At 37.4% G+C, this 26,249-nt stretch overlaps 1 protein-coding gene across 2 annotated transcripts in view; it reads right to left on the bottom strand.

The window, feature by feature from the left end:
• Nucleotides 1-26,249, bottom strand: part of si:dkey-215k6.1 (transmembrane protein 132C) — a 447,906-nt gene that overhangs the window by 359,528 nt on the left and 62,129 nt on the right. Inside the window, exon 1 of one of the 2 annotated variants that reach the window (XM_039771574.1) lies at nucleotides 18,389-19,078. The exons of the other annotated variant lie outside the window; for it this stretch is intronic. Within the exon in view, the coding sequence (XP_039627508.1) occupies nucleotides 18,389-18,473 (85 nt within the window). The 5' untranslated portion in view covers nucleotides 18,474-19,078. Of the gene's footprint in view, nucleotides 1-18,388; nucleotides 19,079-26,249 lie in introns of those variants that run through there. 2 annotated transcript variants of the gene reach the window in all.

The following is a 26,249-nucleotide window of genomic DNA, read 5'->3' as shown; positions in this document are numbered from 1 at the left end:
AAGACAGGGTCCGGTTGTTGGTTGTACATGCGAATTTAGCTGATCATATTTATGGATTCAACCTAAACATTATACAATTCACCAATCCATTCGTCTTTGTAACTCATTTATTCTATTACAGATGAACAGAAGACAATTTGGACATAAAGCAAGACCCCAAATCTGTATGTGACATTAGTTCTCCACTTAAGCTTACTCATATTTAGGCAATTTTGAATTGCCAGTCAAAGTACAGCAGAAGTGATGTGGATTAAAAAAAAATATGATTACACTTTGGAAGCTCACTTTTACATTTTAAATATGTGGAAATGTCATACACAAGGTAACTGAACCAGTATTTCAAAAATTGCCTGCTGAGCTGAGGAGATATAGTATTAAGCATGTCATTGTCATGCTGTACAATTAAAATTTATAGTGGCATATGCCATATGGAAAACTATTTTTCACATCCCTGTATTAAAAACTTGAGTAGACTTACGTGCAAACCCCACAAAGACAACAGACTGTTACCATAAGCTGCCTCTGTATGAACGAGGGAATGTGGGAGGTGAGTGTGTGCTCGGGCGTGTGACCTGTGATAGAGGCCATGCCCATCCACACACAGAATATCTGCCTTGTACCTTTTGTTTCTGGTATGGGCTTGAAAATGAAAATAAATTAGATAAGCAACACACTTGAAAAAATGCAATCCACTCTATTTAATGTGTGCTTTGCTAAATAAATCAAAAAGTATTTTTCTACAAATTAAAACAATATACGGCATTATAGGCAATAGAAACAACTATGACACTGTTAACATGGTGATGGACAGAGTAGTCCTTTGTTGCAAAATAGAGTAAATGGATGCACTTCTTGAGAAGCTGCATATGGTGTCAAATTTGTTGGCACCATATGAAAATTAAAAAGACATCTTTTATTAAATTTGCGAGAATAGTAAGAGAACCCTCTGTACAGTGTAATTCAAAAGCATTTTGAGAGTATAAATGTACAATCACTAAAGTTCAGTTCTTTAAGTGGTACCATACTGCCAATTCTGTTAACATTATTTAGTTTAGATTTATAATGTACGGTATATCTTAAATATGTAATAACAAAAATGTTGCTTTATATACTGTATGTTACACCTGTGAAGCACGTGAGCATCACGTGAGGCGTGTTTCAAAGTTCTAGGTCTGACTAAAATTACAGGGAAGCATATGGGTGTGACAATGCCTTTAACAAAATCTGCTTCTGATCTGGAATTCAGGAGAAATCGCAGGACATCATTTCCTGTCTGGACCCCATCAGATTACCCCTTACACTACATAACCAATTGCTTTAAGACATTTGAGGTAACTCTGGGGATTGCTTCAGACCAAAAAGGATCTTCTCCTGAAAGGAGGTCATTCATAGGCTGCAAGTAGCCATCAAGATGTCACTAATGATTCAAATTTCTTTGCGTTTCGTTTATGAATTTTCACCACTAGATATTAAACAGGGTAACCTGTGTTGCCCCAAATATTTATGTGTTCTCACTTTCCTTTAACATACCAGGAAAGGGTGATCAGTGTGAAGAACTCTTGATAGTCATTTAATTTCCATGATAAAATAATGGAACAAATTCTCCATCTCCTTTGAAAAGTTAAATCATCTACCATTTCCCTTTTCTGTGGAATTCCGATTATCCTTCATTTCTCCCCTATTGCTAACAGCAAAGCCATTTCCTTTTCTTAAGGATATGGTGTTTCCACTTTCAAACTTGAATCACATGGCTGTTGGAACAGGGAGGTAAATCTGTAATTCTTTACAAAAATGGACCTGGGAAGCCTGCCAGTGACCTTAGTCTTGTTAGTCTTATAGAATCCTAATTCAGAATTCCCACATTCATCTTTAGGTTACACCAGGTAAGCTCTAATATTGGATATGGTCTTTTTGATAACAGTTCCCTATGTCTAGTAAACGCTCAAAGGCAATACACTAGCTTTCAGGATTTATACAAATGTAAAATGTACCCAATCTACAGTTGTTCTGTTTAGCAGCATATTAATTCTTGTACGTCCATCTCTCATTCATCCCCTTTTTTGAGGTCATCTTTTCCATTTCTTTCTCAAGAAGGTGCAGAAGATTGTCCCTGGGCATTAAGTACATAATCGGCAATGGCAGCAGTGAAGAAACAATGGTAACTATTGTGGCATCCCACTTTTTAATCAATGAACCTATAAAAGAAATCAATTTCATTTTTAATCTCCTTCCTCCTTCAATTGATCTGCAAGTACACTTTACAGAAAGGTATCACTCATCCTACAAATTTCAGAGAACAGAAAATATATTGTCATTTATAAAGATTGAGATAAGTGAGACTGAAAGCAAATAATAGCTGGTAAGAGATTAATCACTTTCAGAAATATAATTCAACAATAGATCTTTAAAGTGAATTCATATCGAGAATAAGAAAAGTGAAAAAGGCTTTTCATTGCCGAGGAGAGGCTCTGATCACTTCTATGCTTCAGTGGACTGTTGAGGATGCAATTACAAGCTTTTCAGTCCTACAAAGCATGAAAGAGACAAAAAAAAAACTTTCCCTGCCAAACAAGAGACAAGAGTCTTAGGCTAATCATTTTTCAGAATTCATGTCTTAATTCCTTGAATGTTCTCCCTGGCAATGCAAACCACTGACCCATACCTTTGCTTACAAACTTCTGCAACCAGCCATGCTGCTCTTGCTTGCTGGCTCAGTAGGGGCTACAAAAAATCATCTATTAGAAAGAAAAGTTGCACAAAAAAAAAGACCGCTTCAACCCCTGTTTCAGCAATTAATTCTGTGCCTGACGCAGCAGGGACCGACTGAATAAAATCACAGTCTTACCAGCACAGATTATGCTAATCGCTCAAGTCGCAGTAGCAAATCAATGCAAATGTCCAGTTTATAAAGCAAAGCGCACCCCCACTCCCAGACAAGAGTGACTCCCTCAAAGGGGAATTTTCTTTTCAATACATGGATTTTTCAACAGGCTCTATGCGCCTTTTCTTTCTGTTATGACCTCTATAAGGCTGGGACTAGCGCTCAAGTTTTAAACAAACAGTCCGTGAGGTGGAGCCTCTTAAGACTGTCTTTATATTAATGGTGCCCATCTTAAAAAATATTTGTTGAAAGGGCTGTTTCAGAAAGAACTGTGCTCATGTTGGAGAAACAGACTAGAGCACTAAAAGGGAGACTTAAAGAACATTAATTGCTACTGCTTACGTGCTAAAACCATCAGCTACAAGGAAGGCCATTGCTTGGTTCCCACTCAAACAACCTGAGTGAGCATTTATCCAATCTATAAAGCTCAAAGCCCAACTGTCAATATACCTTCTTAACTACATTGAGCCGATGATTCTAGCCCAGCCAACATTTACACAGGCACCCATTACTGTAAACTACACTGAAAGGCTACGTCAGAAGAAAAAGAGTTAGCTTAAAGTAGAATAAGTCAACAAAAAGACTTCAACATGCACTCTCCTTGAGCCAAGAGTGAACATTAACTTAAAATTCAATTTTATTCCCATTTTCTGTAATGAATTACACTAACAAAAGGTTTGAAATATTTCATTCCAAGACTTGTGCACTGCAAAAGCCAGGACAAACCAGCCTGGGCGTTGCACACATCCTACCCTCATTACACTCGTGGGCACTGGGCAGGCAACACAGGGGGCTGCACAAGCTAAACTACTGCTATTAGCCCTGGTCCTGGGGGACTCACTGCGGCCTTTGTCTTACTTTCTATTCAACACCTGAAACAGATAACCTTGTTACTGACAAGATTACATTTACTTTCAAAACATAATTGACCTAATGTCTTTACCATTATGCTTGTCACTTTATCTACATATGACTCACTAAAGTGACCAATGCATAACACATGGAGTGAGTTAAGATATGTAATATGTGCTTAAATGCAAAAACTTAATATCAATCTTAAAGCACACAACCATGTGAGATCAATCTGAAAATGGCCTCAGGTATCTTTAAACCACCTTACATACTTTATTTTTCTCATTATTTTTTACTTACTATTTGCTTTACTCTATTATCCAAGGTGACATACAACATATGAGATACAATTGGTTACACGTCTTTTGCTTTTCCAATTGAACACAGGCAGGTGAAGTGTCTTGCTCACTGTCACATAGTGTTAGTAGCAGGAGTCCAAATCCTTAACCACAACACCACACTGATTTGCAGTCATTATCATTCAGCTGAATGGTTGAATGAATGCACTGAGACTTAAATGTAAATCGGGCCTTAGCTTTAAATCCAACTGTCATACAGCTGTGTATATAAGTCAAACGGAGGTTTGTTTGTGCTATAAATTAAAGTGCTCACCTGGTGGCTGAATTACCACTTGACCAGGCAGACAGGCGTCTAGAGATATAACAACCATACCACAAAGAGTAACAGTAGTAGAAGTAGCAGTGTTATATTAAAAACCAACCAACATGCAACACATCTCCATTCTTCAACACCACAATACACAAAAATATACTGAAATGCATACATCTGGTAACACTCGGAACCTTAAGCCCTCAAGGGAAGGTAGGGCATGCTCCTCTCATGAAACACAGCACCCCAGGTCACTCCGCCAAGGTTGCCGCAATGTCCTTCAGTGCCATCCCATGTCACTGCAGCTCTTTTCCTGACAGACATGCTGCATGCACGACTGACCTAAAGCTGACTTTCTGTTGTACTTAGAGTATATGACCAGTCAGCCAGCGCTGTGCTCCTTCTGTCAGTGGCACATGGCAGTAAAAAAATATTTGGGAATCCCTTTTTGCCAGCAAGGTAATGCTCTACTGCCAATGCTAGAAATTAAGAGAAGTCCTAGAATGATTCCAGGAAAAGAGCAGTGAACACAAAACCAGTCAATGGCCGGCATTCCTGTATCATACTTTTGATGCTTTATCCTGAAGAATAAAGGGTGGACAGACATATTATTAGACAGTTTTACCTAACGAAGCCGAAGTTTTTATATATTGGGCTCATGCGAGAAATTCAACACACTCATTTATGTCATATATTGAAACTGAAAACAGCATCTTCAGGAAGGTACTTTAGGTAAATAAAATGAGCCCAAAAAGTAAATGATTTTATTGTAATATACTGATTGTGTTTAATTGTATACAATATGAAATAATAATTTTCAAACAAAACTTCTACATTTTCTACTTCAGTTACTTTTCATTTGTGCTGTTGTCAGGAACATAAATCCCACCAAAGGGAAGATTCTGCTGTTTACAGATGAATATTCAGACACCTAACCAGCACTTTACAGTGGTGACATGAATTGTTACACTTTCTTTGCTAAAAGCATACATCCCTGCCCTCTTTTACTGGCATGTGTTCATCTGGCATGATAATGTACTGGCTGGGCCATCCAACTGCTATTTCCCTATGCCCACTAAAAGAGCTACAACAGCAGCAAGAGACCCATCTCCATAAAGCACTTCTAGAGCTTCAACTGCCAAGTATAATTAGTTCAAGTGTATTCCAAAATACTGGGTTCAGAACTGACAGCACAGCCACCGAACAGCTATTGTGCTGAAGTAAGGTGGACATGCTGTATTTTAATCTTCCTCTTACAGCTACTGGACTGCTGCATTTCAGACTAGCAGCACGGTGAGGTATTAGAAAACACATCCATGAGCTTGGAATTAAACCAGAAGGCAAAGCGAGAAAGGACACTGACACAGAGATAAGGAGCACAACTGGAGAACATTCATAATTAAGGAGGCAATAAGAAGAGTGGAGTGTGTGAAGCTGCAGACCTTAAAGTCCTTTTTCTTTATTTTTTTATATCCCCGCTGCAGACACACCTCACATATAGTATGAATCAACTAACCTGTTATACCCACCGGTGCAGGCAGACGTTTGAAACAACTTTTTGAGATTAAAAAAATAAATTAAGCAGAGTAGCAATGACTAACACCTTTTTATCCTTTGTGTTTGCTCTTTGTCTTATAATAACCACATTAATTAGGGCCCATTCAGCTGCCTTAGCAACCAGAGACACTTCCGTAACACCTCATGTTTCTGCACTTTGTCTTTCTTTTTTTTTTTTTAAGTCTTGATACACAACCCTTTGCAGGCACTTTGAAAATTAAATTATTTATTTATTAAATGGTTTAATTGCAGTGAGTGAGTTCAGAAAGCCTTAAGAAAGGGTTTGCTCTTCACCTCACACTGATGAACCTGCAACCAAACACTATAAAAGCAAAAAAAAAACCACACTTGAACCAAAAACTAAAAATTAAAGGCATCTGAACCGTCTACCCGATATACCACTTTGAAAAATCTCCTGTGTACGTTAGCCATTTAAATCAGTGCAAACCGAGTTCATGAGTTCACTACAATATATGGAGATGGCACCTTTCTTAGTTTCTATATTTAAAAACAAAATGTCTCTTTGCAACAAAGAATACATCACAATGACAAACCATTCAGACCTATGAATAATATGACTGCCAAGCCTGTATCAATAATAAGCCCAGTCAAAAAAAAGGTTATTTCCCCAAACCACAGAGGTCTAATAGCATTCCCCATCCAGTACTATTTTACTTGCTACTGCAGTATGTTTAATGACTCATAACAGAATTGTTTTCATCAAACTGCTATGATTGGCCTTTACCAAAGCGTCTTCAAGAACCCTTACATCTACCAGCTCCTCATCTCTGTAAAAGGCGCTCTCCTCAGAAAAGGCGACCCAGCTGTAAACACTTGAAACGTGTGGCTAAGTGGATTTCTCACACACCTTTGTATACTATCGTATGGTAATGATGTTCCAAAGATTAGACTAGAAAGCCTAGATACAACAACTGCAACAGCTGCATGCTTATGGGCTTGCTCTAGTTTTATGCCTTAAAACCAGACAGTAAATTATGATGGGAGGTTATGTTAAATCAGTAACTAATAAATATGCTGAAATTAAATAAACAAAATGTGTCAGCGGCATTTGGCTCCCAGCAAGGAAAGTTCATTAACGCAATCAAATAAAAACAGAATGCACAGACTGCTTGCCAGCTTACAAGAAAGACAAGTCGTTTAACATGAAAATGTGTGTCATGACGCTAATAAGACTCAGCAACAATGTGCAAAAACATAGGACTCTCAGACGCCATCCAAAAAAAAACACTTATCAAATATTAAGACTGATGAATAACAAACAACATTCATTGCATCTTTATTCAAATTTTATTATGCTGATCCTAATTGAACCAAGGACATTATCCTAAGCTACAAGTTCACATGAAGGTTGTAGCCTTAGCAATACCACCGATTATGGCACGAGATTACAGTAATATCCACTAACACTCCATGCCTTACAGTTTTCTCAGACATTCTCAGACATGTTCAATCCAATTCAGGGTCATGGGGGGGAAACAGCCCAGGACAGAGCATCAGTAAATCGCAGGGCCCACCAATACACACACTCAAACAGGGCCAATTTTTTACCACTAATTAATCTAACTTGTACATATGAGCATGTCAGAGAAAAACTGGAGTATGCAGTGAAAAACTCAATATGCTCAATAAAATGACAGATTGTCCAATAAAAAACTTCCCTGGTGGTCTAGTGGTTAGGATTCAGACAGCTCAATTCTTGGTCAGGGTTGTGGGTTCAAATCCTGACCCTGTCTGTGCTCCACTTGGAAAAAACAAAAGTATAGATACCAATTGTGTATCAGGTGTTGTAAGTCACTTTGCATAAAGGGTATCAGCCACATAGTAATAATGCATGTGATTATAAATAGTACTTAAAATATCTTGCACTATTTTGCTTTACTGGGCTTTCAAAAAAAAAAAAAACTCCCAAAGATATGGCTAAAATATGACTAGCAAAAAGACAAATACATCTTCTAGTAATGGCTGGTAAGATGGAGTATTGAGGCGAACGAGCTAAAGGTGATGTACATTACAAGTTGAAATGTCGGCACTTCCAGTTTGTGGTCCATCTTGGAACATGACTATGTACGTATATGATAGTGATCAAAACTTTGAGAGGAACCAAAGTACAATAACTAATGTCTCCTGGTTCCTGCTGGTTGCAGACACATGCAAGGGTTGCCAAAAGTGAGGACAGGTTGCATGGTGAAACTCACTATCTATATTTTGATCAGGAAAGGTACAGTACTTTATGTAAAACAATATTTTACATAAAAGGATTGTTAATTAAGGATAAAAGGTCTTTAATTTATTTATTTCAATACTCAAACTTGCCCATGACAGACAACACAATGAAGCCAAAATTTTTCCTTGCAAAAAATTATGAAATATAGCCATAACAGACTAGAAAACCATTCAATATGCAGAACTGCTCCTGCTTCTTTTCCACCAATATACATTGAAAGACAACTAGAAAATTACATGAAAGGAAAGCAGTATTTACTTCACCACAGAAAACAGGTCTCAACACAAACCAATAGAAACAAACAAAAAATGATTTACTGTATATGTTCACGATTAAGCCAAGAATTTTAAGATCCAAAATAGTCCCAAAAAAAACTGTGTTTGGCTTATCCATGGGCCAGAGGCCAATTTTCTTTTAATTTATTCATGTCAAGTGTACAAAAAGTCCCTGAAATCCCTAAATGGAAAGTAATGGCAACGAGAGGTGCTGTATATGTTATAGAATCACATCTGAAGCACAGTTCTCTCACTGTAACTCATTTCCCAATTATGTGGATAACAGAACTCTTAAAATTCATTATGTGCCCAGCCTTTCCTGATAAGTGAATTAATCCAACAGTCATCAAAGTGTAGAAAATACCTACTTAGGGGCTCAACGAAGCAGAGCACAGTCTTCAAAGTAGAGTACAAGCTCTATATAATACATATTTTTAAAGATCTCAGAGTTAGGTGACACCCTCAAAGCTATCTCCACGACACTCCGAAGTAAGCCTAATACAGCATGGATGAAACTGCCAGCATCTTTCAATGTACACTTTCCGAAGTGGCGACCAAACGATTTCTTAATTAGGGAAACAGATTCTTTGTCTTTTTACTGAAGTTGGCTGCTATGTACTGGTACAGTGCAACAGCTTTGTTCCATTTTTCACAGCGGCCTACTGGCATCTCCCAATCTGACTTTGAAGAGCACCCCCAACTCCCAAGTCACCGGGTCTAATGTATGTACAGTATATCACAGTGATCAAAACTTTGAGAGGGACCCAAGCAATTATTCAGGAAATCATGTAAAATATGCAATGCAGCAGGAGGAGGACTTTGAAGCCAACAAAAGCAAACTACAGTCAGCTGTTTTCTTCCATTTCAGAAAGACTAATGGTTAAATGTATGTTGAGCTATATTTTTCTATTTCACAGATTATTCAAAATAAATATTTCCATGCATCACTTGTTTCTTTTATGACACTGAGATAAATATATTTGATTCAGTATCATTCTATACTTCTGTACAATGCAATTTATTTTTGTATAGCCCAAAATCACACAAGAAGTACATCAATGGACTTTAACAGGCCCTGCCTCGTGACAGCCCCCTAGCCTTGACTCTTTAAGAAGACACAGAAGAACTCCCAAAACCCTTGTACGAAAAAAATGGAAGAAACCTTGGGAAAGGCAGTTCAAAGAGAGACCCCTTTCCAGGTAGGTTTGGCGTGCAGTGGGTGTCAAAAAGAAGGGGGTCAATACAATAGAACAGAACACAAGTAATCCTCAATACAGTATAAAAAAAAACATAAAACAGTAAAAACATAAATATGGTTTCTTTTCTTTTTTTTTTTTAATGGCATATGAGTGCATTTTCATGTCTATAAAAGTCTGATGCGTGTAGACTTCATGTTACAACATTACTCACCATATTAAGTCCTCTGAACCTGCTCACAAGGTCATCTAAGTTAGTACCCAGCATTGTATGGCAACTTCTCTGATTTCAAGAAGCACACAGCAACTTCCCTCAATATGATCCACTGCAGTGGAGCCTGCAAGTCTGGAGAACACTGCAATAGTGCGAAGCCCAAAAGTTAGTCTTGTTACTTTAGAAATATACAGTACTAAGATCAGATCAGCACGGGATCATCCTCTCATAGCTCACTGCCACTGACTCAAACTGTTCATCTCTCGCTTTCCATATCAGGTAAAGGAAAGTCCACAGAAATCACAAAAGTTTAACACTGCAAAAATGTTAGAAACTCAAATCGTAAATGAGCTTACAGGGCTCTTTGGAGATAACATGGAAGAGAGAGAGAGGTTAGGAGCAGGCACTGATACAGTGCATTGCCACAGCCACCACACAACAAACCAACTCAGGATCCCAGATTAGGACCCAAGTGCAACCATGCAACGGGTGATACCTCAGCACCACACTAGTTCAGATGGAGTGGAACAGTGCAAGGTTTTTTTTTATGGTGGCATACCACAAGGATATTTTACATGAAGGTGAAGCTGCTGAAACCGACACATGGTTTGATTAATGGTGCTGCGATCTCACTCTAAATATCCCAAAGTGTTATATCTACTTCTTCGCAGGAAAAAGAAAGGAAACCATGTGAACTAGTGAATGCAGTCAAATGAGACAAGAACACTACATGACAGCTGACTGAAATTTCTGTCATGACAGAAGTTCTTCTGATCGTACACATTTGCTTCTTGCCTTACACTCAGCATGGCTGTAATAATCACTGCCTCCCTGTGACCGTTATCTGGGCAGATAAAATTTATCCTTCAGCATATGCAGAATTAAATGTATACGTATAACTTTTATTGAATTATTTTAACTTGATTACATGCTACACAAGAATTAACATCTTCCTCACTAACTAACATCAAATGGCCAGAGCAAGTGCTTGCACTATGTTACACACCAGCAAGCAACACCTAAAAAAGGCAATAAGTGTGCAAAATAACTAAGTATTTTTTTACAAGCTTCCTATCCATGGATGATCCACCAATATTTATGGAAAATAAAAAATTCAGAATAGCTAAGTAATAAACAACAGCAAAGTGACCAAGCAGCTAGGCTGCTTGGTCTATCATGAACAGTGGCGCAATGTGTGATCATGAGCAAGACATTTAACCTGTCAGCGCCAACACAGCAAACATCTGTTCTACATCACTTGCAAAAGCCTAGGTTTCTTTATGGATTTGTCAAACCCTGAGCTGAGTGAGTCTAAGCCAAGTCATTTTACACCTCATCCAACAAGCCCAAATCACCAATGAAAAAAACAACTGTCATGTGTCCTCTGATTTGGGAAAGATCAGTCCTCAGCTAGAAAGCGCATTCCATGAAATGAAACTCTTAGAGGCCTTTACTGACAAGCCTTCAAGTGCCCTCATATCTCTCTAACACCACTAAATACATTCTCTTTGAAAATGATGGCCCAGCTGTGAACACCTGAGATGCGTGGCTAAGTGGATTTCACAAACCTTTTATCGGTCATCTATTGGAACAGTGTTTAGAAGTTCAGGAATGAAAGCTTACACACAAGAATTCTAAAACCAAAATTCTCACAGTCTCACTCAAGATTTTGACTTTAAAAACTGATTGATACTGTAAGTTAAATCTATATTGATATTCAATTTAAAAGATATTTTTCAACACTCAAAACAACTGTTCCTTTCATATTACTTCTATCCCAACACCACACAAAGACCCTCTTCCTCGAGCAACACTAGTTCAAAGCACATGCGACAAGAAACAGAGTTCAATAGGCCTTGTCTAACCTATGGCTCCAACCCACTGCTGTTTTGTATTTTCTGGACAACAAATGATTAGCTGCCCCATTCCGCCTATTGGGCTTATTGGATAATTGTTATATTTCAACTTACATTGATTCCTTCAGTTTGCCATAAATTCACTTCTACTTTTCCTACAATCTCTTCCATCATCACTTAGGCAGAATACATGGGTTGCTCTACATATCTAGCATTTGGCAAACTTCAAACAATGCTCTGTTCAGGTCAAACTGTAACCTGACCAATGCAGAGAAAGGCAATGAAAGGTATAAGAGAGCATACAATGCTGGAGTCTTCTCAAACAGGTATACCTGAAGCATTCAGCTACATCCACAAGAAGCAAGCACCATTCATTTAAAAAGACCCTCAGCCATGCAGACCACACCAGGTTAAAAGTTTCATGTTGACAGGCTGGGTAGTGTAGTGGCAAAGACCTCATATTGCAAACCACAAAGCTATCAGTATCAGTTCAGTTCTTACAACTGACTCACTGTGTGACACTGACCATGGAAAATATGACACTGAAAAATGATTTTAAGTCACTTTGGATTAAAAAAAATAATATTTAAATTTTACATAAACAACATGAAATTATACCAACTTGAGTTGACAACTAAACAAACAAAAAAACTATTTTGGCCCAGTAATGAAAAGAGGGTTAAGCAGAAATGAACAGATACATCAATATAATATGATCGTATCTGGAAAGGGTAGTGGACAACATTTGTATAAAAAAAAGAATTGTCAAAATACAACAAAGTACTCATTTGCTATATAGTTGCTTTCATAGAATCACTATAGAAAGACTGCAAACAAAACTATTCTAAACTAATCATTTAACCTTCATGTGTCAATCCTTCATTCTACGCAAGCATCATCAATGTTCTTTTATAATTAACTTTCAACTTTTTATTTTTAATTTGGTCTATTTAAAGGTGGGTAGAGCCACACCTATTGTGTCATCTCACATATCAGTATCCATCTAAAACCTGGGTATAAAATGGAGAAGAGATCTATTAAAAGCTATGCTTAATCCTAACAGAAAGTGTAGGCACATGCTACCCAAACGTCTAATTAAAGGTGCAATCCTGCATCCTCTGCCTGACAGGACTCGGCTTTCAGCAGTGCCCTTGAACACAATGGGCAGGCAAACTTAACAGTTTTAGCCAAAGCCTGTAAGGTGTTACTAGAGGAGGACAGCCCTACTGCTGAGGTCACTGCAGGATGGAAAATGACAAATCTGTTTTATTGACTCCTATACTTCTCTGCATAATGTAATGGATAAAAAGCACCGTTATGCTGCTTATTTATTTACGGATATATAAAGGTCAACGACATGTTTACACAGAAGAAAAATACATGAAAATAGAATCACAATCAACTTAATCATTTTTGAATTCACACTTATTCTCTACTATAATCAAATTCACATTTTCCAGTATGAGTTTTAATTCCCGTTAGTCAAATTTAAATGTATGTAGTGACTCCTACAGGGATTGTTTTGTTCAGTTTTATCAGTACCTCCACAGCTTTAACCCCTTGGTGCTCCAGTAAACCTACATTCATCTAACCTGGCATTGATGTCCTTCTAAAAAAGTGATTACCAGAATTAAGCGAGCAAGCAGAAGCAGATCCCACCGGTGACAGAGCACAGGATTTAGCTGCAAAGTCTGTGTCCAATATCCCTTGGTGGTTTGAGGATTTGGATGTCAAAGACCTCCCAGGAAATTAGTTCAGTGAAGCTGAAATGGAAAATTGAAAGCTAAACCCCTCAGAGAGTTGATGGAAACTACAGCATCAGGGTCTGGCAAGGACAAGCAATGAAACAAAACCATCACCAGGCATTTGCCCTCCCTCTGAAATGCAGTGGAGCTAGGAAATGAGCGTGTAGGGTAAGGACAGACATTTTAGCAACTGCTTGCATTGCAGAGAGAAACTCGCCATGAAGATCGATGACAAACTTATTGAATTACCTTTATGCTAATATAACCACAAAATTCAGATTCATATTATTTACCAGGAATTAGCTAACTCTAGGATCCACATTTTGCTGGGGTTTTTGTTATCCTCATCCCTATTGATATAAAAGCTTTGATCTGTGAAGTGTTATTCATCTGATTTACAAATTTTGTTACTTATTATTCAATAGCAATACAGTAGTTAATTATTTTGTTTATTATTTTTAATCTTTCACACATTCTTCTCTAAATATCTTTAGTTAAAAACATCTTAAATAATGCATAATAAGAAATTAGGTGTTTAGTATTCATTTTTAGCTTAAAAGAACTGAACATATAAAGTAGCTGAAACCTAGCACTTCAAACATTTAGCTTCTTTACAAAGTAAGAAAGAATGATACATATTAAATATTGTAGGTATTTTTGCAGAGGTAATTCCAGAATATCTGACGTGGGCTGGCGCCCTATGTTGGCCCCATGACCCTGTACTTCGGATATAGTGGGTTGGATAATGGATGGATGGATAATTCCAGAATGTACAACGCATAAGACAGCAGGAGAGAGAGAAGACATTTCCCATTTTGACTGGCATATCACTGCCAACCGTGAATTTCCTTGCAGCAGCTTTATCTTCTGTTTCACCTTGTCCTTTTCTGTATTTTGCTGTCACTTCTCATGTGAAGTTTAAATGTTCTTCCCTTGTCTGTGTAGTACTCGGACTTCCTTTCATATTTAAAAAAAAAACATGTCTTAGGCTTATGTGTGATTCAGAAATGAGTGAAAACGGATGTTTGTTTGTTAGTGTACCCTAAGATGCTGACAATTATCTTTAACATTATATAAATCAGTAAGAATATGCTGTAGTACTTTCATTAGCTAAGTGACTATTTTATTATATTCCCTCATTCACAATAATAAGATTTCACACAAGCACCTTATACTCACAATCATGCAAACTTGTAGTTTCCATTTTTTTAATTTGATGTAGGTGGAATGCAAAACCCCAAAGTTATATAGATCTCTTTGAAAAATGGCATGTTTTTAATGTATACGAGGTGGAGAGCCAGATTAGTACTAGCAACTTGAATTCATAAGGCACATTTCACAGTGAACTCCATTATGAAGCGCTTTATGTGAACATTACAGTGGTATCCCTGGACAGCTAAAAGACTCAGGTTTCATCCAGAGACAGTTACAGATACCAAAGCGGTTACCTTGTCTTTGATGGTTTAAATTCCTAGACTTCATACCATACTACCCTCTTGCCTGAACTTACCAAATTAAATGTTAACAGCGTAACTAAATGAAGACAAACCTCAGAGAACATATGCAGTTTCAGCAGAAAATTAAGTAGGATATTTATTATATGCACAACACACCCTTCAAACCATTTAGCGATACTGGGAGACTGGCTGGATATTAGCAATCACCTGAATCTGACACTAAGCTTTCAGGTTTCAGGTCTCATAATCAGCTATGCAATGAAAATGATCTCCTCAGACAAGAAAAAAAAAAAAAAAATTAGAGCACAACATATGCAACGTCGATTGGTGATCCCTGACAGTCCACCTGATTCCGCATTATAAAACTGTTAAGCGAAAAAAAAAATGTGATCCAGTAAGGTGCCCATGGCATTTTTACTGGGATTCCCTACAATGTATTACAAACTCAAAACTGCAAAGGAAAAACACTGTGCATATTGCATAAAAAACACAATTTTCTATCATTTACAATATACACTATTTTAAAAACAGCTATGCATTGACTTTCTTTATTTAATGACAGTACAGATCATTTAAGTATGCCTCCTAAATGCAGCCTGCCCAACGTGTAAACCGTTTGGCACACAAGCCAAACAGAAAATCTTTGATTCAAACAGGAAAGTTAATTAACATTGTATACAGTATGCACACAAGTCAAGAATCTGAAACTCCTCCATTTCTGGAGCTCCTTACAGTAATTAGTAAAAAAAACTTAAGGTAATATTTGAAATAATAGACAAAAGTTGATATTTATCAGTAAGATGCTTTGTTTTAAAAATAAATAATATATCTATCCATCCATTATCCAACCCGCTATATCCTAACTACAGGGTCACGAGGGTCTGCTGGAGTCAATCCCAGCCAACACAGGGCACAAGGCAGGAAACAAACCCTGGACAGGGAGCCAGCCCACCGCAGTAAATAATATATGATGTACTTAAAATTCTTTTAAACTGAAACACAATTCATATAATAAATTATAGCAATGGACAACTGGAAACATCAACTTTCTTCTATTAACCAACTACTGTTCCTTGTTGTTCACAACCATGAAGGAAGGCTGTGTACCTGTCAATGTCTGCAACATGTTAAGTATGTCAGCACTTGCTACTTGTAGCTCAGCAGTAGTCATTGTGCTGCTGCTGCTGAGCATTAGGAAACTGAAGAGTCCCCACAAATGACTTATAGCAAAACATTCTAGTAAGGAATACAAAGGACACTGTAATTGTTTGGCCTTCACCACAGACACATAACAAATACAAAATGATTACATTTCCTAACTGTATATATTTATGTAATAAAAACACTCCTCTCAAATTACTGCCCCCCATATGTCATTAGCAACTAGCAAAATTCAAAATAAAGCAGGATAATGGCCAATACTGCTCTCTCAGGACTTCAGAGGTCAAGGTTCAAATTCCAGTCAGAGCACTACCTCTGTGGGGCTTTTACTTTCTACCAGTTTTCATTTTTTTAATTATGTTTTCTCCATGTCTCGAAGGTTTGCATTTTAAGCTGATTGACAACTGAAAAATTGTAGTGTGAATGCAGTTATCTCTGTGATGGACTGCTGTCCCATCCTGGGAAACTTCCAGTCATTCTTATTCTAAATGTTCATACAATAAACTCAGGTTTCCTGCATCCCTTTAATGGAAAATGAGTGGATGACTGGAAACATGAAAGCAGAGTCTTAAAGCATAACATACTAAAGCTCTGCCACTCGACACTTATTTGTTCCTTCTTTATCTAGCAAGTCAGTGCATTTAATAAGTAAAACTAATTTTTCAACTGTTTTGTTTTTTATTTTGGTTATGTGTCTATAAAACAATGTTTACATATATTTTATTTACATAACACACATATATATAAATCCACCCACATGCACTTTAAATTGCACGTACTGTATATACATGAGACTGAGAATATATTTAAAGCAGAATAAACAAAAACAAATACATATACATGCATCCACATACACCCTTAAACACAATAATATATATGCACAAAAATGAACAAACAAGTATTCACAGCAGATAGATAGATAGATAGATAGATAGATAGATAGATAGATAGATAGATAGATAGATAGATAGATATTAACAATACCTGCTTTATGTGCACACACACACTGTATTAAAAAACTACAACATAAATTATAAACAAAAACATACATGTATTATTTTAATCCCATATTCATGCTGTAGATATACATGTTATAATTTTCGTGGAACACTTTTTGTTTATTTTGTTTCATTAAAGATTAAAAAAGTTGTATCAATCATATAAGTACTCAAATAATAATACACGAATGCACGTATAAACGGATATGTATTTGTAGGTTGAAAGTACCAAGGATAGTATTTATTTATTATAATGTATACGTGTTTAAATTCAGCTACAACGTAATTTGTATCATCTTTGTGGAATAGAATATTGAATCGTGGTATACAGTGATAAAGCCCTTTCTGATATAATTTCCAGTAGAGGTGTCAGTATTTATTTTCAGTGTCAGCAGTGTACATACTCCCACTCCGGTCTGCGCACTGACAGTCTTCTCTTATGATTACTTTCCACAAACGGCTGACCCTGCCTAGACCAACCTTATCCTGCCCTGGCATGGTATTTACTTCTTGCGCAGCCTTAAGACACAAATCTAAACTGACTGAGACTTGAAAAGCTTGAGCGAGTCCCAAATAAGTACGGAGGAAGCGGAGCAACCCGACACAATGAACGAGCAGCCAATTGCTGGGTTGGCCTCTGTAAAACTTGTCTGGATTTTCTTATTGTCTCCGTTAAACGTCTGATTCAGAGCGCACTGCTCTAGGCTGTTCTCCACCTTTTGTTCAGCACAAATGAGTGTACCCCTTAATGCCGGATCCCCTGCAAATTCCAATGAAACATTAAGATACAAAACGGCAGCTGCTTTCCAGGTGCCCCTATATATGCTAAGTGTTCCGATAACATCGATCCACTGATAATTAAGAGGGCTCTTTTGTTAACCCACCAGGCCAGATAAATCGCCGATACACGGCACGATCTGCGATCTTGGAGTGAGACAGCGGGCGGACGAGCGGCGCTCTGCCACTACACCTCTATACCTGGGGCTGAGAGCGTGCTTTACATCGGTTCAATTAGATTATTTTTTTCTTTCCCTCCTACTGATTAATACACGGGTGTAGAAAAGTAATCTGCAGTCCTTTATCACGTACGAAAGACCTTCTTCATCAGTAGCGATTTTCGTCGGGCTGTAAGTTTAGATGGCAGCGAGGTTCTCATCGTGCTTAACAATGCTGTTGTGTCGCATCAAATTCCTAACTCAAAGAAAGAGACCCTCCTTCAAATATGCAATTCGGTTATTTGCTACTAAACGTTTCAGCAGGGGTGGTCTGTCCACTACAGTGGCCACTTGACAAAACTTCTCCTCAACAGGTCCCCAACTTGCCCCTGGCGTGCCAGTCTTACCTCTTCCGACCACAGTCGTTAGCAGCAGGTTCACGGCAACAAAGAGGTGGCGCACCCACCCTAGAGAAAAAAACAACTTTTCCATTCTGAGGACAAGAGTACGAGAAAGCCAGCTGTGTCTAGTTAGTTCCGTAGAGCGACTCTAGAACAAAACAAGATGATCATGAGGCGACATAATCCGACTCAAGGGAAGAAGAGGGGCACGTGCGAGGCTTTTTGGGCGCACTTTTAATTTCCCCAATTTGAGATCCAGTTTGGATGGGAGTCCTCAAATATCCCAGAGGTTCCAGCTGTTGTTGCGCACAAGTTCACTCTTTGGCCGTCTCCCCCGCATCAGCGTCTCTCAGCAAAGTTGAACGAGTTGTGCGTGCCCGTGCGTGTTGCGATCACTAGTAGCTGGCATCTGTTTTGGTCGTTCTGGGAGCCCGCCGGGATAGGACTGCCGCCCCGCGGAGCACAGCGTGGTCGCTGTCCGTCTGCCCCATCTCATTCGAGCTGCGGTGCGCTTTCCAAGAGCATCTCTCTTTTATCTCACGGATCTATACGCAAACTTCCACTTGGACTTTACCGAGAGGGGGGAGAAACAGAAACAACGAAAATGGAAGAGAGGAGCGGAGAGGCGTGATTCACTTGACATGAGAAAGACCAATCGCAAAAGCTGCCGACACGGGGACGTCTGCGGAGTAAGGGAGGCTTACATTACGGGAGCCAATCCTCGAGATATTTTGGGAGAAAGCAAGTCCCCCTCCTTTTCCCTTTGCCTTGCACGACTGGCCACCTTTTCTACTCCTCATTCCCAGTTCCCTAAAAGCTCGAGAAAAACGCAGACAAATCACCCATTTTTGATGCCCTGATTTCACTGATGGAACTGTCAGATGGGCGCCGCACCCCCTAAATTTTAAATTACCCCAATTCGAGTGTAAATCACAGCCACTATTTGCCAAAAGGCAGGTTCAGAAGTATACCCGTCATCATTCAATTTGCCAGTTTAGTAACTGTGATCACAATGTTCACCAAAGTACATTAACAAATTTCGGCTTTATGCCCACTAACGAGAGCGGAATAAGCGGCGTACAAAATACAGACCATCCTCATCTACCTCACCGACACATATCGCGCATAATAGTAGTCTGAAAGTAGTCTTAGTAGCAAAGGAGTAGAAAAGGGGCTTTGTGCAACTGCTGATTAAAAATCCACACCTTGACGTTTCTATAAGGTGGTCCAGATCTAATTATACACTTTTCATTACGTTATAACTTATTAAGTTTATTACATAGAAAATCACCCGAAAAATCCCAGACCATCGAGAAGTGTGCGAACTGACGACATGAAGAATCGTCCCCGCATAAATCAAAGTCATCCAGACGATCTGGATCTGCATAGATCTGGGCCACCCTGTATATATCTTTGACTTTAAATCTCAGTATTTAGGCATCACTTGACAATTTTCGGCGTTGTCAAGGGAGCACACTTGTCATTCTTAGTTTGACGTCTTTGCCTATACAATCGGCACACGGTCGGGCAGGCTTTACAGAATCTCGGCAGAACTGTCAAATGGGGCGATTTGGAAATCGCAGAATTCAACACGCAGAAACAAACTGCTTCGTGTGGCTGGGCAGTATTTAACGCATCTATTAAACATCTCGTTTTCATTAATCTCTCACTACGCACAATACGACAGAGCACTTGTAAGCGTGTTAAATTGTCAAGCATTCGATTTTGAATCTCGGTGGAATTTAAACCTTGAGGCGAACCCTCACTTAGCAAGCGCCTCGACGCGGATGTAAGAGTAACAGCGACATCTTGTGGCTAATGGGATCACTTACGTAAAGTACAGTGTAACTCGTTGGAAACGAAATTGGGCAAACCTGTTACTCTGCAAATGTCTGATTTTAACATTTTGCTCTCCTTTAATACAAAGTTTAGAAATTGAAAGGGCATAAAGGCATTTTTATATATATATTAGTATTTCTGATGGATCCCTCTTTTCACTCTATTTTATCAGATTATTATTTCTCGTGGGCAGTAGAAAGAAAATGGCAGTGACGACCGAGTTCAGATTTTAACTCTTCATTAACAGTGTCGGTGTCTGAGATATTTTGTTGGAGTTCCCATTGCGGACTGTAGGCTTTCCAGGGATGGCAGGCAATTCTAATTTTCCCTGCAGATTGTCAAAAAAAAATCTTCTGCAGAATTCATATCAATAACTTTTCCAATGATGTCTTACCTCCCCACCAAAATAGGAGCACCATTCACCTTAAATACAGTACATCTTACAGGGAATTATCCTCTAAGCTTTTTCTCTTTATCATTTCTAAGCAAAATATGGCAACTTCACAATATAATTTATTACATAATTAAGGTGGTAAAAACAAACATTTTACTTGCCTCCACATTTGACTGAAATTTCAACAAGAAAGTACTTGAACAGAGCAAAGTCATACATTACAAGTCACAAATGGGGAATATTAAGTTTGACTAGTACAGGAATGCAGATTTGATCCACCAGACCTCTGATATTTTTAATCTTCAATAAGACTTATGTTCCCAAAGTCTATGCAGGTTTTCCATTTCTTTTCCCTCTCTTCCACCATATTAATTGCCTTAAATGTGCAACTTGTGTAGTGATATTATAACAGTATTCAATATCTATGCCTGTAGTGATGGAACAGCTCCTGAAGAACATGACAACAATATTCTCCTCAGGTCAGTCCACAGTAGCAATGTCAGCTAGAGGACTGACATTTGATATTCGTTTGGAGCCGCGCCATGGTAGGTGCAAAGAATAACCACAATAGAATACAACACAACTTGCTTTGTTGTCACGCTCTTCACTGAGTGCAGGTGCACAGCACTGTGAACAAATCTCAGTTAAAATAGAAGCAGAGATTACATTAACCACTAAATACAGAATTAGTACACATAAAAATACACATTTCTAAAAACACATAAAGAACAAGAGGGGAACTAATTAAACATAAATGGACAATTTTACCAAAAAGCATCTGAAATAGAAATGATATCTGCAGACAACTGCAAACAAAAGTGGTAGGTGAAGTGTTTAATAGCTCTAAATGCATGATAAAACTTGGTTATTTTATATAGAATGTTTAAAATGGATTAAGCAGGTTTGAGAATGCTATCATGTTTAAATACTTTTCAGAGCTAAAGGTCTTACACTTTGCAAGACTTCATGTTTTCAGACAGACATTTTAGGGAGGACCAACTTTGCATTACAGAATGAGTCTACAGAATAGAAGGCAGTCTTTCTAGAATCTCTGTTCTGGGCAAATGTGGGTAATGATTTTCAGAGTAACGTGTGCATAGTCTTCCAAGGTATGGCACTAAATCTTGATATTTTCTGAATCTTGTTTTTTTTCAGTGTATTTCTATATTTCTCTGGATTGAACTAAACAGTTGTATCTGTTATTATGTTATTATTACTTGTTTGAGGGAGTATTATGCCATTGTAGTTATCAGTTTTTGACAATCAAATGAAAAATGAAATAAAAAAACTTAAATGTTATCTATATTAAAAAGTAATAAAACATTTTTGGAATGTAAAGAGCTACTTTAAACTCATTTTAGTAACAAAATAGTTTGTATCTGATGTCTAACGTTTTGACAGTGTTTATGCTGCTTAGCATTTGAAACTCTGTGCAGTGCTCAATTAAAGAGTGATACATAAAAATAAAATGAATTCTGAAAAAGCACAGAATATTCAAATTGTTCAATTTGGATCTCCTTTCGCATGTTTTTCTCTACACCTTTGTTTAAAAAAGGGCTCCTCAGATACATGTATCACTTGTCCCTTCATTTGGAAACCCAATACTGCATGTGTCTTTCCAGGTCATAAAAGAGCAGGGTCTAAAGCAGCAAGTCTCCCTCGTGCCCACCACTTTAAACACTGTCCATTAGCACCCTTTGTTACTAAATGATAAAATGTCATACTGGTTGTATTTCATGCACTTTTGAGTTCTTCTAATTTCTACTTTTCATAATCAAGGCCTTGACAAACAAGCAGGAATAAAACTGATATAGCAGAACATGAACGTATTGACATATATTACAATAATTACACTCAGCCACTTTTAATAGAAACCATATCAATCGATAAAGTGGAAAGACAGGAAATTATGCTTCCGTGTTAAGTTTCCTGTACCCCTTGGTACCTTTTATAAATTTGTTAGTTCAGTTTAAATTTAGTATCATGTCATTGGAACATATTCAGCAGAGTGCTTTTTAAACAAATGGACATTTTGTAGCATGGCACAGGTTAAAAGTTAGATCAAATAATAGCCTCCATCAGATAGTGAAGAGAGAAAGAAAAAGACAAAATCTCAGGAGGATCAACTAAAGCCTAGGAAACTGATATCATTTGAAGAGATGCAGCCCAGATAAAAGACGTTTGAGAGTATAGAAATCACATAAAACCCGTGCAAAAGGATAAACTGGCTAGAGTCTCTGTAAATGGAGGTTAAGAACTATAGTGGTCATGAACACAATGATTTTGCCCTTCTTAGTTAAAAATAAATTAATACATCAACCATACTACACCTTCTCAATTAGAATCAGATACATTTAAAAAATAACATGACTCTATTCTAAAAAGCCCTTTTTCATCACTTTTCCTTTTGCCTTTCTGTTGATATGCTTGATTGCCACAATTGCTATTAATAATAACTCTATGATTCCAACGTACACACTGACGTCTAGTACTGTACTGACAGGTAAAGTATTATAAATGTTACACAAAAAAAAAACTGACCTCATCCATAAAATACAATTTGGATATCATTGCTATTTGTTAATATTTACAAATAAACACAAGGAATTGCCATGATAAAACTTCCAACTGTCTTACAAGGATGATTTATATACCAGAGGTGTAAACATCTGCACCTACTTCTAAAATTGTCAACCAGTTTAAAAAACCCAAATTTAAAAGTACACGGCGCAAACACAGTATCAGCTCTGTCATTCACTGCTCCTTCTGGATGTGAAAAGCAGCTCACATATAAACACATGCACCCATGTAACAAAAGGACAATCACTGGATGACCAGCTGAATTCACTCAATCAATACAAACCTTATTTAATCACAAATTGACTTTTTTGGGGGGAAAAAAAAGAGTAGCAATAAATGACAGTGCAGCTGCTGTAGTGTGTTGTGCTGAAATAAGATGAGCTGTTTGTAATTGTTATGAATTAGTAAACAATGACACAGGCTACAATATGCAATATGTACAGCATAAGGCAGAATTTATTATAACCTTTAATAATCAACTTACCATTTTAATTGTAATGCTTTGAATAAAATTTAACTGTTCAAATAGTGTATCATATAATGCTTTTCAGCTTGCTAAGATAAAAGTAAACCAATTTTAATTATTATACACTTGTAAGAACCAATAATGATCCAACCTGCCAATATCTCTTCCTGTTCATTGTGGCAAAGTCGTAAACCAGAGTTCCAATAATCTAAATGGTTTGATTTGACAATATTACATAAATGTTTCATAGTCATTTTATTTAAAAAAATATTTTACACTTGCTCACAGTAAAACTATACAGAAGAAAGCTTTTTTTGAAAAATACTTTATATACTGTGTATTGTTAAAATGTACATGGCTGATGTATAGTGCTGTCTTCAAAACATCTTTAGTAATCTACTTGTCTCCTCACACTCATTACGTGAGTTCCAACGCCCACTGTTTTCTGATGTGTCACACAGTAATCCAATGTAGTACCTAAAATAAACATTTCAACACGGCCTTTGCATGAAAATAAATTCAATTTGGCCAGTATGAATCTAATGCCTGCTTGTAATTTTCAGCACCACAAGTCATGTAAGGAACGGCTCTTTCTTCTTGAGTGCTTTTGAAATGTTCCTGCTTTTTTTTACATGCTATTGAATTTTTAAAGAACAAGGTCAACATTCATGCCTCCACAAAAGATTATTTATCAGACAAAAGGAATATGCCTACATTCTTACAATGTAATCATTGAAACCTTGTATGCCTTACTCAGGTTTACGCTTATGACTCAAAGCAGAGAATTAAGCAATATACACACATGTAAATTTACATATATTTTGGACATAGTGTGTGTTAGAGTGAAGCCTGAATGTCTACTCACGATTAATGATTAAAAGTGACTTTAATTATCTTAACTGCCTGGTTAAACGTCCTTCTCTCCATAGATTAGATGAATCAGGTGCAAGGCTGGAACCAATACTGGATAGAGTGCGAGTCTCCCAATATGTATGTGGGGGTTAATTAAGCCTGAATAAACTTTTATAATTAATTAATTTATAATTCTTTCATTCTTTCACTTTCTTTCTAGAACTCTCTTTAGCTATTATTATTGTAAAGCACTTTGAGCTACTTTCATATAAGAAAATAAAGAATGTGATATAAATAAATGTTGTTGTTGTTAAAGAGTGTAGCATTTAAACAGTTTAATGAGATTTGCAGAAAGTATTGCATGTACATAAATGCTAAACACTCACCTAGGATGGCAAGGTCAAGGAAGGTTGAAGTTATGAGGGAAACAATAAAATGAATCCAGGCTAACACAAACAAGAAGGGTAATATATATTGGCCATAGAAACAAAATCAGTTTGAATGACAAAAATACCTGTAGTTGAACCATTGTTTATCCATTATGACGGACCCATTTATATAGAAAACTACCAATGGTGAGCTATGCCCACTCCCAGGATACAATACAGTTACAATTAATAACAATTAAAGTGAAAAAGTCTTTGTAAACACCTCTTTTATTACTATTATTTTATTAGGCAAAATACAGCAAATCTCCCTTTCCCTTTCCCCTGTGATAGTAGCATTGCCTGTTTGAGCCACCTCTTCCTCAAGGTTTGCCACTGACATGCCCTTCACTGTAAAGTGAGATTGTGCTACTTTATTTACTTTGACTTATTCATAGTGTCATTGTGTACAGCCACCGCCATGATAAAAAGTGTCAAGTATGAAGTTGAATTTCCACAGCACCTAGAATTAAACTAGCAACTAATAAGGCTTATGTGTGAAATTCTTTAACTGCAGGCGCCACTAATGCTTTCACACAAAAAAATCCAATTCAAATGAGCTAATAAAGCAGACTGAAACAAGAATATGTTGTTAACATTTCAAACTGAACCTATAATCTTCGTTTACCTGATATGCTTAACATGAAGTAAACATTATACTGTATAACACACTCTTGGTAAGTCCTGTGGGGTAACACTTTATAATAACTTTAATTTATAAATCTTTACAAGGGATGAACATTTCCAACTTCAGAGCAATCCATGGCCATGTGTTTACTTATTGAGCATTTATACTGTACTATATATGTATCAAATATAGGCATGCTAGTGGCCAACTTTCACACGTAAAATAATTCCAAGGACACTAAAAGTGTAAAAACCTGTACAGTATTTGCCAGAACTCACAAGGGACAAATAAACAATAAAAATGGCAATCTAAAGTGGAGGAGGAAGTAAAACCTGATGTTCTTCAGCTGATCCTGAATAAGGGATGACTCAACCAACTGATCATGTAAAAAGTACCACCAAAGAATTTTTTTTATTCCCATACACCTCTCTTCTTCCAGACAGTTAGCCCCTGCCCCATCGCACCTTCCAAATTTAGTCTTTAAACTTCCTGCCACAGTCACTTACAGCTGCATCTTGAAATCACTTTTGGGAACAGGACAGAGTCTATAGAACCTCTGTTCCACCAAACCATGTGTTGCCAATCCATACCTTCTGAGATAAGCCATTAAAAAAGAGAAAGAGAACCACTACTTCCAATTTGTAACCATGTGCTGTTACCTAATAAGATGAAGACTTAAAAAC

Source organism: Polypterus senegalus, chromosome 12 (genome assembly GCF_016835505.1).
Source record: "Polypterus senegalus isolate Bchr_013 chromosome 12, ASM1683550v1, whole genome shotgun sequence".
Classification (NCBI taxonomy): Eukaryota; Metazoa; Chordata; class Cladistia; order Polypteriformes; family Polypteridae; genus Polypterus; species Polypterus senegalus.
The sequence above is the reverse complement of the archived record's forward strand: the minus strand, read 5'-3'. Positions and strand labels throughout refer to the sequence as shown.